General features: G+C 39.3%; 1 protein-coding gene across 1 annotated transcript in view; it reads right to left on the bottom strand.

Annotated features, from left to right (window-relative positions):
- BBOX1 (gamma-butyrobetaine hydroxylase 1) overlaps positions 1–18027 on the bottom strand; it is a 74229-nt gene that overhangs the window by 33158 nt on the left and 23044 nt on the right. The window contains exon 4 of the mRNA XM_065882174.1: positions 15810–16008. Coding sequence (XP_065738246.1) covers positions 15810–16008 — 199 coding nt within the window. The remainder of the gene's footprint in view (positions 1–15809; positions 16009–18027) is intronic.

Raw genomic sequence — 18027 nt, 5'->3', positions numbered from 1 at the left:
GAGGACTGGGGTTGGCTGCGTGAACACAGCCTGAAGGGGGCTCGTGCGCCACAGCTAGCTGGGAGGGCGTCCGAGAAAACGTCTGGAACCGCCTAAGGGTCAAGAGACCATTGTTTTGGGGTGTGTGATGTGAGGGCATTCCTTCCCCGAGTGCCCACAGAAGGCAGAGCACTGCCTAAACGAGCTCCAGGGATGGGTGCGAGATGCTGCTATCAGCGCGGACACCAGAGACAGGCATGAAACGCGAAGGTTGCTACTGCAGCCACCAAGAATCCTGTGTGCAAGCACAGGTCACTACGCACACCTCCCCACCTGGGAGCCTGTGCAGCCCACCACTGCCAGGGTCCCATGATTCAGGGACAACTTCCCCAGGAGAACACACAGCGCGCCTCACGCTGTTGCAATATCATGTTGGCCTCTGCTGCTGCAGGCTTGCCCCACATTCTGTACCCTTCCTTCCCCACTGGCCTGAGTAAGCCAGAGCCCCCAAATCAGGTGTTCCTTTAACCTCCTCCTGTCTGGGCGAAGAAGAGATGCCAGAGGGTGACCTACATGCAGAGAGGCAGGGCCAAATCCAAAGCTGAACTTCCAGAGCTGTGCGAACAAAGAAGAGAGAGGGAAATCTCTCCCAGCAGCCTCAGAAGCAGGGGATTAAATCTCTACAGTCAACTTGAGGTATCCTGCATCTGTGGAATACCTGAACAGACAACAAATCATCCCAAAATTGAGGTGGTGGACTTTGGGAGCAACTGTAGACTTGGGGTTTGCTTTCTGCATCTAATTTGTTTCTGGTTTTATGTTTATCTTAGTTTAGTATTTAGAGCTTATTAACATGGGTAGATTTATTTATTGATTTGGTTGCTCTCTTCCTTTTATATATTTATATATATATATATATATATGTATATATTTTTCCTTTTTCTCTTTTTGTGAATGTGTATCTGTATGCTTCTTTGTGTGATTTTGTCTGTGTAGGTTTGCTTTTACCATTTGTCCTAAGGTTATGTCTGTCTGTTTCTTTTAGTATAGTTTCTAGCACTTGTTATCATTGGTGGATTTGTTTATTGGTTTGGTTGCTCTCTTTTTAAACTTACTTTTTCATTTTTAATTATATAATTTTAAATTTTAATAACTTTATTTATTTTATTATTTTTTCTTTCTTTTTTTCCCTCACTTTTGTTCTGAGCCCTGTGGCTGAGAGGGTCTTGGTGCTCCAGCCAGGTGTCAGGTCTGAACCTCTGAGGTGGAAGAGCAGACTCCAGGACATTGGACCACCAGATACCTCCCAGCCCCATGTAATATCAATCGGCAAGAGCTCTCCCAGAGATCTCTGTCTCGACGCTAAGACCCAGCTCCAATCAACCATCAGCAAGCTACAGTGCTGGACACCCCATGCCAAACAATTAGCAAGACAGGAACACAACCTGACCCATTAGCAGAGAGGCTGCCTAAAATCATACTAAGTTCACAGACACCACAAAACACACCACCGGGCACAGTCCTGCCCACCAGAAAGACAAGATCCAGCCTCATTCACCAGAACACAGGCACTAACTAGTCCCCTCCACCAGGAAGCCTACACAACCCACTGAACCAACCTTACCCACTGAGGGCAGACACCAAAAACAATGGGAACTACAAACCTGCAACCTGCCAAAAGTAGACCCCAAACACAGTAAGTTAAGCAAAATGAGAAGACAGAGAAACAAATAGCAGATGAAGGAGCAAGGTAAAAACCCACCAGACCAAACAAATGAAGAGGAAATAGGCAGTCTACCTGAAAAGAAAGAGTATTACAAGAGACAAAGAAGGACACTACATAATGATCAAGGGATCAATTCAAGAAGAAGATATAACAATTGTAAATATTTATGCACCCAACATAGGAGCACCTCACTACATAAGGCAAATGTTAACAGCCATAAAAGGGGAAATCTACAGTAACACAATAAGAGTAGGGGACTTTAACACCCCACGTTCACCAATGGACAGATCATTCAAAATGAAAATAAATAAGAAAACACAAGCTTTAAATGACACATTAAACAAGATGCACTTAATTGATATTTATAAGACATTCCATCCCAAAACAACAGAATAAACTTTCTTCTCAAGTGCTCATGAAACATTCTCCAGGATAGATCATATCTTGGGTCACAAATCAAGCCTTGGTAAACTTAAGAAAATTGAAATCGTATCAAGTGTCTTTTCTGACCACAACACTATAAGATTAGCTATCAATTAGAGGAAAAAATACACACACAGAAGCTAAAAAATACGTTACTAAATAACCAAGAGATCACTGAAGAAATCAAAAAGGAAATCAAAAAATACCTAGAAACAAATGACAATGAAAACATGATGACACAAAATCCACGGGATGCTGCAAAAGCAGTCTAAGAGGGAAGTTTATAGGAATAAAATCTTACCTAAAGAAAGAAGAAACACCTCAAATAAACAACCTAAACTTACACCTAAAGCAATTAGAGAAAGAAGAACAGAAAAAATCCAAAGTAGCAGAAGGAAAGAAATCATAAAGATCAGATCGAAATAAATGAAAAAGAAATGGAGAAAACCATACTAAAGATCAATAAAACTAAAAGCTAGTTCTTTAAGAAGATAAATGAAATTGATAAACCATTAGCCAGACTTATCAACAAAAAAGGGAGAAGACTCAAATCAATAGAATTAGATATGAAAAAGGTGAAACAACAACTGACACTGCAGAAATACAAAGAATCATGAGAGATTACTACAAGCAATGATATGCCAATAAAATGGACAGCCTGGAAGAAATGGACAAATTCTCAGAAAAACACAACCTTCTGAGACTGAACCCAGAAGAAATAGAAAATATAAACAGACGAATCACAAGCACTGAAATTGAAACTGATTAAAAATCTTCCAACAAACAAAAGCCCAGGACCAGAGGCTGCACAGGCAAATTCTATCAAACATTTAGAGAAGAGCTAACACCTATCCTTCTCAAACTCTTCCAAAATATAGCAGAGGGAGGAACACTCCCAAACTCATTCTACGAGGCCACAATCACCCCGATACCAAAACCAGACAAAGATGTCACAAGAAAAGAAAACTACAGATCAATATCACTGATGAATATAGATGCTAAAATCCTCCACAAAATACTAGCAAAGAGAATCCAACAGCCCATTAAAAGGATCATACAGCATAATCAAGTGGGGTGTATCCCAGGAATGAACTAGGATGAAGTGAGAGTGACATGGACATATATACACTGGAAAATATAAAATAGATAGTTAGTGGGGAGCAGCAGCATAACAGTGGGAGATTAGCTTGGTGCTTTGTGACCACCTAGAGGGTGGGATAGGGAGGGTGGGACGCAGATGCAAGTGGGAGGGGATATGGGAGTATATGTATATATATATAGCTGATTCACTTTGTTATACAGTAGAAACTAACACACCATTTTAAAGTAATTATACTCCAATAGAGATGTTAAAAAAAAGAGAGATCTGTATCAAATTACCCATTATATTTTTCACAGAACTAGAATAAATTATCCTAAAATTTATATGGAACTATAAAAGACCCAGAATTGCCAAAGCAATCCTAAGGAAAAATATAACAAAGCAGGAGGCAAAACCCTCCTACACTCAGACAATACTACAAAGCTACAGTAATCAAAACAATGTGGTATTGTCACAGAAACATACATATGGATAAATTTTACAGAACAGAGAGCCCCGAAATAAACCCACACTCCTATGGTCAATTAACCTTCAACAAACGAGGGAAGAATATAAAATGGGAGAAAGACAGTCTCTTCGGCAAGTGAGCTGGGGAAGTTGAACAGGAGTATGTAAATCAATGAAGTTACAATACATCCTCACACCATACACAAAAATAAACTCAAAATGGCATAAGATATGACACCATAAAACTCCTAGAAGAGATCATAGGCAAAACATTCCCTGACATAAATCATATCAATGTTTTCTTAGGTCAGTCTTCCAAGGCAATAGAAATAAAAACAAAAATAAAGAAATGGGACCTAATCAAACTTACAAGCTTTTGCATAACAAAGGAAACCATAAATGAAACAAAAAGGCAACCTATGGAATGGGAAATAATATTTTCAAATCATGTGACCCACAAGGGCTTAATTTCCAAATTATACAAATGACTCACACAATTCAACAACAAAAAAGCAAACAACCCAATCAGAAAGTGGGCAGAGACCTAAATAGACATTTCTCCAAAGAAGATGTACAGATGGCCAAGAGGCACATGAAAAGCTGCTGAACACCCTTAATTATTAGAGAAATGCAAATCAAAACTACAATGAGGTATCACCTCATGCCAGTCAGAATGGGCATCATCAGAAAATCTACAAACAACAAATGCTGGAGAGGGTGTGGAGAAAAGGGAGCCCTCCTACACTGTTGGTGGGAATGTACACTGGTGCAGCCACTATGGAAAACAGTATGGAGGTTTCTTAGAAAACTAAAAATAGAATTACCATATGATCCAGCAATCCCACTCCTGGGCATATATCTGGACCAAACTATAATTCAAAAAGATACATGCCCCCTTATGTTCATGTTGGCACTGTTCACAATAGCCAAGACATGGAAACAACCTTAATGTCCACTGACAGATGAATGGATAAAGAAGATGTGGTACATATATACAATGGAATACTACTCAGCCATAAAAAAGAACAAAATAATGCCATTTGCAGCAACGTGGATGCAACTAGAGATTATCATACTAAGTAAAGTAAGTCAGAAAGAGAAAGACAAATACCGTATGATATCACTTATATGTGGATTCTGAAATATGGCAGAAATGAACTTATATATGAAACAGAAACAGAGTCACAGACATAGAGAACAGACTTGTATAATTACCTGGCAGGGAAGATATCATGATCACGAGAACAGGCTTGTGGCTGCCAAGGGGGAGGGGGTTGGAGGAAGGATGGATTGGAAGTTTGGGGTAAGGAGATGCAAACTATTACATATAGAATGGATTAACAATGAGGTCCTACTGTATAGGACAGGGAACTATATTCAATATCCTGGGATAAACCATAATGGAAAAGAATATAAAAATGTATACATGTGTATTACTGAGTCACTTTGCTGTATAGCAGAAATTAACACAACATTCTAAATCAGCTATACTTCAATTCAAAAAATTTTTAAAAAAGGTAAGAACATTTGAGAGAAAGTAACAAATTAAGAGGATAGGCAAAGATGATTTAATATATACATAATAGGTGTCCTCAAGAGAAGAAACTCAAAGTAAAGAACACAACAAATACTAAAATCTACAACTCAAAAAAATTCTTGAAATTAAAAAAATGAGATTCAAAACTGCACACTGAAAGATCAACCCATATACTCCCTGAAAAAGTTACCCCAGAGCAACCAACATGAAGAAATAGTCTATAAAACTACTGGTCTTTAAAGAAAATAAAAATTTTTGAGAATCTAGGTAAAAATATCAAATTATTTATAAGGAAAAGAAAATTAGATTACCAATAAAACCATACTGACATCTTAGAGATGCTGTGAGCCAAGAATTTGATATTTAGCCAAGCTGATTTTCAAGTATAAAGGTCTTCAGAGTATTGTTCCCATGAGTTCTTCCTGAGGAATTTATGAGAGAATGGGCTTCAGGCAAGCGAAGTGAATAGAAATACATTGACATAGCACTGGTGCTGATTAATAAATTTATGTTTACAAATAGAACTGATTGTAGGTAAGGAACAAAGATATCAGAAAACTAAAAAGATGGGAAACCAAACTGTAGTGCTAAGGAAGTCACACTTGGGTGCTAATACTTTAAACTAGAAAACCATGTAAGTGAATATGATAGTGAATACCTTAAAGTTCAGGGGCGCTATTACATGTGGGGAGAAAAGAGAGGTTTGTGATTGGTTAGGACTTGTGGATGGGCTGTAGAGTGGCTGGCAATGTTCCATTTCTTGACCTGGATGGTATTTAAGGGTGTTTGCCTTAGTAATTCATTAAGCTATACATTTGTTTTATGTGATTTTTCTGTATCTATATTCTACCATGAGAAGTATTTTTTGAAAATTTATTTTTAAAGGTTAATAATACTCCCAACAATAAAAATGAAGACAGGTAATGATAGAAAGATGGCAGCTGCCTCTAAAAACATAAAGAAAAATGTTACAGCAATTTGCTCCAAAATTCCAAAGGCCTTCATGAGGAAAAACTTAGAATGTAGTACATTGCAAAAAAAAAAAAAAACTATAAAATTTCCACATTTAGCATATTTAATAGTTTTTTGGGGAGTGAAAGGAAAACTGTGCTTAATTTATTTCATCAGAACAAGAATTGGATGCTAGTTTAGATTATTAATGTGAAACATTAAAATATAAACTTTAGAAGCAAGAAAAACTACAATCCTGCAGCCTGTGGAATCAAAACTATAATGAGGTATCACCTCACACTAGTTAGAATGGGCATCATCAGAAAATCTACAAATAACAAATGCTGGAGAGGGTGTGGAGAAGAGGAAACCCTCTTGCACTGTTGGTGGGAATGTAAATTGATACAGCCACTATGGAGAACAGTATGGAGTTTCCTTAAAAAACTAAAAATAGAACTACCATATGACCCAGCAATCCCACTACTGGGCATATACCCAGAGAAAACCATAATTCAAAAAGACACGTGCACCCCAATGTTCATTGCAGCACTGTTTACAATGGCCAGGTCATGGAAGCAACCTAAATGCCCACTGACAGACGAATGGATAAAGAAGATGTGGTACATATATACAATGGAATATTAGTCAGCCATAAAAAGGAACGAAATTGGGTCATTTGTTGAGACGTGGGTGGATCTAGAGACTGTCATACAGCGTGAAGCAAGTCAGAAAGAGAAAAACAAATATTTTAACGCCTATATGTGGAACCTAGAAAAATGGTACAGATGAACCGGTTTGCAGGGCAGAAATTGAGACACAGATCTAGAGAACAAACATATGGACACTGAGGGGAGAAAGTGGCGGGGTGGTGGTGGTGGTGGTGTGATATATTGGGTGATTGGGATTGACATGTATACACTGATGTATATAAAATTGATGACTAAAATTAATAAGAATGTGCTATATAAAAAAATAAATAAAATAAAATTTTAAAAAAGAAAAATAAATACAAACTTTATCTTCTCTTGTGACAAGTTATCTGTTTGTCAACTGTCATTTTCCCTTTGCATAAACAGTTGGCTATAATTTGAATTTAATAGAGGGGAAGGGAATGAATAGCCTGGTACTGTCATTATGGTTTAGTTTGAGAACTTTCCACATAATCCTGTCAAATTATACCCTTGCATCTGGGCTAGCAGTATGAGTTGAAGACACATTTGATAGTCAACAATTATTATGGCATTAGGGATTATGGGAAAATGTTAATATCAACAAACCACCGTAGCGGTGTGTTGCAAAGGAAAGATTACAGACTGTTGAGTCAAGTAAACCACGGTTTGCAGCTGATTCTTCTGCCTCAGTTTCTTTACTTTTAAAATGGGAATAATGATTCTTATCAAAATTGTCAAGATTCAAGATCATGATGGTAAAGCATGGAGCTCAATACTTAGCACATAAAAAGTGCTTAATAGAAAATTATTTTCTCCCATCTCAATAACAGCAGCTGCCTGTCTTGGCTGCATAGAGTATAACCAAAGAGGTAATGGGGATCAGAGGGCTTGTGGAAAAGCAACTGCCTTAGTAGGGTAGCCTATAAATTTCCTCAAGTGATTTCTAGAGGAGCATGAGATACAGAAATTATTTTTCCTTTCATTCATGAGATGACCTCATACTCAAGTGGTTTTGTTGGCAGCTACTTTGCCGTGAAACCTAAGATAACAAAGGGAACTCCAGAGACTGGCTCTTGGCTGATAACATAAACTGGGATTCACAATGGCCGAAAGAACACAGCTTGTTACTCTGCTTGGGAAACCCTAATACTCAGAAGAATACACATTTTAAAGCTCCCCCAACCCAATCCTCAAATACTGTGATCAGTACTAAATCTAAAACAGCTCATTAAGAAATTTCAGTGTAGATTTTTCACAAAGTAGGATGAAATTACAACTCAATTCAGAACTCAGACAAGTTTTCTTTGTTTTCTTCCCAAGTCTGAATTGCTTCTAGGTTAGTTTTTATTTTATAGCCATTTTTATTCAAGAAGGGCTGTGTGGTTTTCTCAAGCAATTGCTTAGCTAGAAACCTCAGCAAAATGGGTAAACTTGTTTTTTCTTCCCCTCTTCAGTCCCCACACTTCACAGATGTTTTCTAGTAACATGTATATCAAGCAAGTAGCTGTTTCAAAGTCAGATTTGGAGGAAGTACTAATGGTAGGAGCAATTTCTAAGGGGCCAGATGCCAAAGAATAATCATATTTTTCACTCATACGTCCTCAGTCTCTAATACAAGCTAATGTGTGAAGTGCTGCTGGGCTGGCTTACAGAAATGCTAGCAGAAATCCAGTGAATGCTGGAAAGGAGATATGTTTGTTCTCCCCAGAGGCTATTTCAATAATGTTAATTTTTAACTGGCTTGGCTGGTGCATTTGACAAACAGCCCAATAGAAACATTTGCTGTTTGACATTATTTTATTCATCTCGTGAAGCCTGCATGCAAGGTACTCATACAGATGCAAAACTCAGCAGTAATAGTAGCATTTTTAGATTTTTTCCAGCAAATTTTCATCCAAAGGCCTCAAAGGACATGATAGGTATTAAAACACTCCTTTAGAAAGAGAAACAAGGCCTCAGTAGAGGAGAATCATAGAACTCTGGGAAACTAAAAGAAAAGTTTAGACCAACTTCTCACCTGCAAATAGCTGGTGGTGAAGCCATGATTAAGCTCTGCTTCCCTACTGGCCCCATGGGCAGCTCTCTGGGTAGTAAGGCAATACAGATGCTCTGGGGCATTGGGTCCTCAATTCTTCCCTAAACTTTATGGAAGGAAGTGTTTCAAAGTATTTATTTATTTTCCACTACAGTTTGTGGCCTTATAAGTTTTATTTAGCATTTACATATCTTTCATGCTGTCTCCACAAGATAAAATTTGACTACCACCAAGATTCATAAATTTCTTTGCTTTTACACCTATTCCTCATTGTCTCTCATCATCTTTATTCCTGATGTTAGTGTTTCAGAAAAATATATTTTTTAATTTTCACCTGATTATTCTTCTTAGTCTAATCCTTGTTACATGTGTTACTGCATCTTGCTTGTGCTAGAAAATAAAATATTCTTAGAAAGAAGAAAGAAGAAGAAAGAACTGAACTTCTGGGCTCTGATCTGGAAAAGAGGAGTTTTGCTAGCTAAGGTTGAAATTTGTATTTTTCTTCCTCTTGACTTTCTGATGAGTTGTTCATGAGGTTAATTTTCTAAGGACTGATAAATGTCGACAATGCTAAGAAAGAATTTTTGACGTCTTGATCAAATGGAATTTCTCAATATCGTAGCATACATTCCCTTTCATTAACGTTTCCTGAGAGATAAGTGTGTGTGAGACACCAAGCTAGCATTGAGCAGGCCACTGTTTCTGCCTGCAAAGAGCTCAATATGATGGTGGCAATGGCAATGAGATACACATGCCTTATTTTCAAATGTTATCCTGGCTAGTAGTCACAAGAAAGGTAACTAGTTAATACACAATATTAATGGTAAACATTAAAAAATACGATGTCGAACCCTCCTCTCCCACCCCATATCTGTGTCACACACACACACACACACACACACACACACACACACACACACACACAAGTATATATAAATAGTAATACCCTGACCACACCAGTTAATTTAGTTGTCCAACTAATTAGAGAAGAAATTCTCAGGTTATGCTTTTGCCTTTTTAGGGAAGAGCATGTGAACTTCTCATTGTTGTCTTAATTACAGTCTCAAAATATGATGACTAGCAAATATTAGTACAACCCAGCAAACTAACAGTAGTGATATCTTACAACACAGTAGTTTATTTTCTTTCACACTGCATGCATTATCCCTAAAAGTGGAATCCTCCACAAGAAACAGAAATTGCCTAACTAGATATTAGGAATATATGGAGAGAAGGGAATTTCCACCCCTCTTTCTAGCTAAGCCAGAATGCAAAACTGGCTCCTAGGATGAGTAGTAAAGTACTTATTTTGTTTTCTTGTAATGCCTGGGCATAGAGATGTGGCGCTGGTAGTGATCTCACAGAGCTGAGGCTGGGAGAGGGGTTCTCTCCCTTAAAACTGCAGAGGCTACCAGATCAAGGGAGGATGTAGCAGGGATGGTGGTTGGAACACAGGAGGACAAAGATTAATAGGTCATGCAACTAGGGCACGAAAGGCCAAAAAGCAGCCAAAATCAGAGGAGGACTTGGAACAGGTTGTTTGTAGACAGGATAAAGGAGATGGAAAAGCGAGGGAGATGCATGCAAGAAAGAAGGTGTTAAGTTGGAAGGGAGGAAAGCAATCTGAGCAACGTGAGAAAGGAGCTATGGCTGTAGTTGTTCCCCACCAACTCTCTTTGGTGGATAAAATGGTCTGCATCCAGGGCTTCCCTGGTGGCGCAGTGGTTGAGAGTCCGCCTGCCGATGCAGGGGACACGGGTTCGTGCCCCGGTCCGGGAAGATCCCACATGCCGTGGAGCAGCTGGGCCCGTGAGCCATGGCCGCTGAGCCTGCGCATCCGGAACCTGTGCTCCGCAACAGGAGAGGCCACAACGGTGAGAGGCCCGCGTACCGCAAAAAAAAAAAAAAAAAAAAAAAAAAAAATGGTTTGCATCTAAGTTGGGCTAGCTTGAGATGGGGAGGAGCTGTATGGAATTATATAGTCATAATTAAATATGTATGTAGCAATGTCACACCTACTTATACAGTGGTAGCCTGTGTAAGTTTGAGGAGTCTGGCTTCATTCTCTCTAGCTGCCATATTGATAGCTGAATATCACCCCATCTTCACCTTGCTTTCACCAGGCTGGGAGAGTATCACCCTTCAGCTATGTGCTACCTTTTAATTACTGTTGGCATGTATTGACTATCTTGTTCCCTCATTCGTAATGCCAAAAGTCCAGGGGTACTTTACAGTTTGTTCCTTGGTTTTATGGAATATTTATTGTTCCATATTATCTAGATGAAGTCAACTCAACTCTTTATATTCACCCATATACAGCAATCACCAAAGATAGTTTTCCATAAAGTAGAAACCCAGATCTAGTTCAGAACAAAATGCCTGGCATGGTGCCTTGCATGTGGTAAAGTATTCAAGGAATGGTTGTTGTATGGATGAGTAAGACGACAATACCACCGACCAGGACATTCTCTTTCATCGACAGTGACTGTACTTTCTTGAAGATTTACTCTGTGGGATGCATTGTCGAATGCATTATTCTAACTTGCATTCAGTCACTGAAGATGGCAGTGGAGTGTAGTTTACAATGACTATTTCCCATTGGGTTAAATTATGTCATAAAATTCAGATATTTTGTTCAAAAAAGAAAGAAATGATCCAGAAAGCTATTTTCATTCCTTTTGTGGGGGTGGGGTGTGGTCAGGGACAGGGGATGAGGCTTTTGGCCTCATTCTGTAAAAACTACATTGTTCCAAGTCAAAGGTTTAAATCCTCCTGAAAAGGTCATCTTTTTACATCCTGCTCCACATGTATATGTATTTGACAAAATTGACAATGGGGGTTTCTTTACCAACTCTTATTCTTTTCTCCCAGGAAAGATTTCATCATTAAGGCAGTAAGGTTACTGAACATTTCAAATGGCTGCCTGAAAAAATATTGCCTAGATGATGCACTGTCAAAAAATGACAAGTATCTGAGAAAATACAGCTGTGGAAAATGATGTAAACATATATCCTCAAAGCTATTGCCATTTTGATAGGTGAACATAATTTTATAACATGAAATGCTCTAATAATTATTGCATTCGTCAGCTGCTTTATAGTCTTTTAAAAACTCGGTGTGAATTTATTCATTATACATTTATTCCTTGCCTACCATATGCTAAAAATACAGAAAGTTCTGGAATCTGCTGTTTTTGTTTATCCAACCAACAATCTAACAATGTAGATGGCAGCCAAAACCCCAAAATAGACATTATAATTCTCACTTTAGAGGCACACAGTTTAAATTCTCTAAACTAGTAACCCTATTTGAATGGAAATGTACTAGGTTAGTTTCCCAAGGCAAGCACGTGTGAAGTAGCATCAAGTTATTATTGTTTTTGGCAGCTAAGCAAGAGCAGAAACCAGGCTCCTTGAAAAATCTACCCGGAAAGCAAAGTTTACCTTTAACATTCCCCACTTTCCTTTCTCTGTCTCTCTCCTATTTCTGGCATTATTATTATTGCCTTCATTATTTATTGCCTTCATTTATTCTTTCTGTTCACTTAATCACCAACCAGTTATTTTTCAAACAAGAGTAAGGACAGGGCTTCCCTGGTGGCGCAGTGGTTGAGAATCTGCCTGCCAATGCAGGGGACACGGGTTCGAGCCCTGGTCTGGGAAGATCCCACATGCGCGGAGCAAATGGGCCCGTGAGCCACAACTACTCAGCCTGTGCGTCTGGAGCCTGTGTTCCACAACAAGAGAGGCCGTGACAGTGAGAGGCCCACGCACCGCGATGAAGAGTGGCCCCCACTTGCCGCAACTAGAGAAAGCCCTCGCACAGAAACGAAGACCCAACACAGCCATAAATAAATAAATAAATAAATAAATAAGAGTAAGGCCAGTGGAGAAACAAAGATATGAAAGGGAGAGACCCTGTCTAAGGCAGCTACTGATTCTGTTCTAAAGTCACATCCAGGCATTACCACAGTACAAAGAAGAACATGACAAGTGCCATTTAGTCTACATAATTGTGAGAGTTCAGAGGATGTAAAGAAACCAAGCTCCACACCACCTGTGACCTGCCTTCTCTTGAACTACCGTTCCTCTCAAGCAGAGTCTTATGACCTTTGCTGCAAATGAGTATCTCCTGAAGTGTTTCTAAAATTCCTGATACCCAGGCCAAATCCAAGTCCTGTTCAAAAAAAAGTTTCTGGAGATGGGACCCAGATGTCAGTATTTTTAAAATTGGTTATTCCAGTGCAGCCCAGGTTGAGAAACATTGTCCTAAATATCTCCCTTTTTAAAAAAGTCTCATGTTACCCTAACTTCAGTATAGAAAAGGCAAGTAACCTCGGGGAAAATATTCACTTTTCTCATTCTGTTGACAAAATCCCCCCAAACAAGTAAGCAAACAAACAAAATCAAAGCTACAACAACAACAACAAAACTGTTCTCTTCGTTAAGTTCTTGAGGTAGGGAATTAGAAATTGCCCCCCCACACACACAAAATTCAAAATTAAAAAAAGAGATCTTGGCAATCATTGGTGGAAGAAGCAGTAAGGTGGAAAGAAAGGCATTTTCTGGAGTGTGGTATAGTTTGAGAGATTTAGGGAAGAAATGTGATCAACTGCTGAAGGTGAAATTGTGTAGGTATACTCTGTGGTCAGATGCAAAGATCTGGGACAAAGGGAATGGAAGAGTAGTAGGAAGTCTGATTTGTTTTGACAACAAACCTTTAGTATTCATTCCAACAAATTTCACAATATTAGATCAGTGGCCAAATTATTAAGACTTTTTTAGGATTTGTAACAACAAAACAAAATAAAACACAAGTTATAAATCAGGACTAAGAATCTGACCCTTAATGTGATAGATGGGGGTGGAAATTAGGGAGCCATAACAAAGAGCCCCAAATTTGGCCACTGTAATGAAACTGTGAAATGTGTTGGCATCAGTGCAAAAAGTCTGTTGTCAGCAAATAAAAATGAAGTAAAAAGAACTTAGAAGATATTTGAAGTGTTCTGTTTACCTCCAGTGCCCTAAGGCATCTTTTCAATGTGCTTCCTTCGTACTATGATTGATAGTGAGGTATATTAGAAAGCCCAGGGATGGGACAGTCACAGATTCCAACTCTGGTTCCTTGTTTACTATCTGTGGAAACTCGGGTTTATACTTTAATTCTCTGGGCTTCAGCTTCCTCATTAGTGAACTCAGGGATAATATCTATTCCAGAAAGTTGTGAAAAATAGAGAGAAAATAATACAGTTGGGGCTCTTAATAATTTCAAGACTCTTCCTCTTTCCTTTGTCTGTTGTTGCTGCTGTAATCTGTTAAGGCAGCTTAAATTCTTACAGATGTAGGGGAGATAAAAATTTTGTATGACACAAACTCGCTAATGGTAAAAGTTTGTTCTTGGGATGGGGGTGGGGACTGGGTCATCCAAGCCTAAACATGATAGAGTCTTCTACCATGAATAAACATGCTCAAATCATTGAAGGCAAGTGACTGAATATTTTTGACCTTCTGTTTACCTACAGACGAGGTCTTGCTCTAGATTAGCAAACCTAAGGGCAAAGTCAAAGGCTAGCAGGGCTCTTGCAGGTCTGAGGTGGGAGTTGGGGGCAGAATTCGTGAAATTGGAGAGTGAGAATATGCTCTCTTCAGGGCTCAGCCTTTTCTTACCTCCAGCAGGTTGCTGGCAAGCAGGGGTTTAAGCTCAGTTGTTGCTACATTTGATTTTTCAAGAAAAGTCAGCTCCATATTTAATGTAAAATCTCCCAGTTTTTAAGTGTTGATTCCATTTGTTTTCAACATCATGTGAGCCAAACAAAACACATCTGAATACTGCCCGTGTGCTACCAGTTTGCAAACTTTGCATTTTGAGCCCAAGAATAAGTGTCTCCATCGCAAATGACAGGCTCACCCTAAAGATTAGAAATACAGTCACACCCCCACTTCCAGGTAGTGTTTCCTGTTGCTAGTGTTTTCTTTATCCATAATTAATGTTACCTCCCAGGCAATTCTTATGCAAACAGCCTCTTGTTCCAAAGTTAAAATCAATTGTATTTCCTGTTACTTGTTAAAGTGCGTAGACTTAATTTTCTGCATGTTAGCTTTATTTAAAACATCTGGTGGCTGGTTTCATTTCCCCAGGGCCCAACCTAATTTTGTGCCAACTCTTGGGAGGTAAAACTTTAATAAACGTTCACATTTGTAAAGCTGAATATTTTTAAAAAGCCTTAGAGAAACAGTCTTCTATCCCACTTGGTATGGACTGAATTGTGTCTCCCCAAATTCATAAGATGAAACACTAACCTTCAATGTGACTACATTCGGAGAAAGGGCCTTTAAGGAGGTGATTAGGGTTAAATGAAATCTTTTTTTTTTTTTTTTTTTTTTTGACCAGGGATTGAACCCAGGCCCTCTCTAGTGAGAGCGTGGAGTCCTAACCACTAGACTGCCAGGGAATTCCCGATTACATGAAATCTTAAGGGTGGGGCCCTAATCCAATAGGACTCGTGTCCTTATAAGAAAAAGAAGAGATACCAGGAGTGCAGGTACCCTGAGGAAAGGCCATGTGAAGATACAGTGAGGAAGTGGCCAACTGCAAGTCAGGAAGGGAGCGCTCACCAAGAACCAACCCTGCCAGCACCTTGATCTTGGACTTCTGGCCTTCAGAACTGTGAGGAAATAAACTTTTATTGTTTAAGCCACCCAGTCTACGGTATTCTGTTGTGCGGCCCTAGCAAACTAATCCTCGACCTTTAACTATCCTGTCTTTGGCGTCTGACGTCATTCCAGTCATTCTCAGAGAAATCCCACTTTTAGATTCGCATCTGACTTCCTGTCAAGACATTGTGGAAATCTCTATATCATCAATCAAAAGAGTCCCTGTCTGGAAAGTATATCAAACCCTATATATGATGGCAGAACACCAACGATTGGGCGACTCACCCATAAAATGTGAGATAAAGGAAACCAATCCTTTTCCCAAGTTTTAAAACTTCTCCTCGTTTGTCAGATGCTCCTGTGAGTCGCACTATGCCGACTTTCTTGAGCCTGGAGAGCCACCTGTATGCATGCTCGTCATCTTTTAAAACATCTTCAAAATCCAGAGTAGGTAGCTGGAACTCTGAGCCCCAGTACTGACATTCTGTGAATTAAGAAAAAGAAGAAACCAGATGGGATTGCACTGTTTTTAACACACAATGAGAACCTCAGAGAAGGGACTACTTCATGGAAGCTGACCTTTGTTCTATCACGGAATTGATTAAATTTCAGTCATATTAGAAATGCCCAAGTTACCAGCTCTTCTTCCCTGGACCCAAGCCAGTCTACTCTATGCTGTCTGCCTACAACTGTGGAAGACCCATGACGGGTATTCACCATAGCACATTTGTCAAGAGAATGTTGTTTAGCTTGTGATGGCTCTTGATACATAGGTCCTTAGGGCTTCTCTGCCTGGACATTGCTTAGAAATAGCCTTGAAATATTGTGTATTTTAACAGCCAAGTTATATTGCTCAATTCCAAATAGAGATAAAATCAGAATCAAGTGCTAGAACAGCGTGTGCCTCTCCCTGGGGGTCGGGGTGAGAAGTGTTTGCCATGGTAGGAACTGCTCCTTCTTCCTCTTGTTTTACCTGATAAGAAGCTTTCTCTAGGGTCAGCTTGTTCACAGGAGCCAGCAAAAGCTGTCCATGGGGAGGAAAAGATGAAAGTTGTGCTCATGGCACGCACAAACACTTTGGTGACAATGCCACATGAGATAAAGTCAAATGCCTTTCTTTGTTTTCTGATGCCTCATGATTTATGGCTCATAAAAATGTTTACTTGAAAAAACAGAAAGGAAGACAAATGTAGAAAATAATTTGCTTACAAACCAGGCTCTCTCAAAGGAAGTAGAACACAGAGGAAACATAATTTTGCCAAGGAAAATAACTCAGATATTAACAATTGCATTCAGCAAAGACCACTCTAGCTAATCCACTTGCTTTCTTCATTTTGGGGGAAAGAATTTACCTTAGGAAGGCAAGTTTTCTTAACAAGTGACAGAATGAGGTCTTATGACCTCAAAATCATCCTGTGCAATGCCTCCCTTTTCTAACTGGGAAATATATGTCATGTTACAGAAAACAACCCCAGAGCCTCCAGTTTAAGACAAAAGATTGGGTCAGTGTTCCCTTGTAGTAGTTGTAGATTGGGAATCATTTCTTCTTTGATGTCAGCATGGCTGTTTCTGCAGAACCAAGGATTTCTCAGGAGTCAGATGTTGGTTTAGAAGTAGCAAAGATACTTACAGGTGCAGGAAGCCACTTCCTGATCTCCCATCAGCGAGTTACATGAGGACATTCACAGAGATGAGCAGGTGTGTGTCGGGGCGGGGAGAGGGGGGGAGAACTAATCAGATTATAAACACATATATTGCCAAAGTTTGCATAATATTGCATAATGCATAATGAGGCAGAATTTTCAGGGCCTAAATTGCAAACTCTAAATGAGTCCTCCCTAGTGGCCGCATTCATTATTTTGGACAATGTTAATATTCTTCAGTATTGAATACATTCCAGGTGACTTACTGTATCTTCTCAGGAAGTCAAGTTTATATTCAGCCACTGGTTCCTAATTTTTGTTTTAACTCTTCTCTTTGTGGGACTAACCGTAACTGAAAGAACTATAGCCGTTCCTGTTCCTTTTTTTTTCAGTGTTTCTTATCAAGTGCTTTTAGAGAAAAACCTTAGAATTCACTATTAAACCAAGTCAGCTTGGCAAAGAGAAGCAGCTCAGCACATGGGCCAGAGCAAGTTGGCTAAAGCGATAACAATGGGGTGTGAAGGGTTTGGGATATAATCTCAATTGTTTTTGGAGGGTGGATGGTGTAAAATACATATTTTACCATGTCGTGAGACACTGTGGTAGGCAGTAGGTTTTCAGGAACTCATAGTCTATGGGAGACTTGGACACGGAAACTGACAATTAAAACATAATATGGTAGATGCTATAGTTGAAGTACGTTCAGGATACCATGGAGATATCAGATCTTCTGATCCCTTACCTAATGCCCCTTCTACGATGCCAGCTGCTCTTTCATATGCATGAAGTTCCTCAGGTCTGTCCCTCATGCCTCAACTATTTCTTCTGAAATCAAAGTTGGTTTTATGGGCCCAGCGCGG

This window comes from Phocoena phocoena, chromosome 8 (assembly GCF_963924675.1).
Source record: "Phocoena phocoena chromosome 8, mPhoPho1.1, whole genome shotgun sequence".
In the NCBI taxonomy this organism is placed as follows: domain Eukaryota; kingdom Metazoa; phylum Chordata; class Mammalia; order Artiodactyla; family Phocoenidae; genus Phocoena; species Phocoena phocoena.
This window is presented reverse-complemented; position numbering and strand designations above follow the sequence as displayed.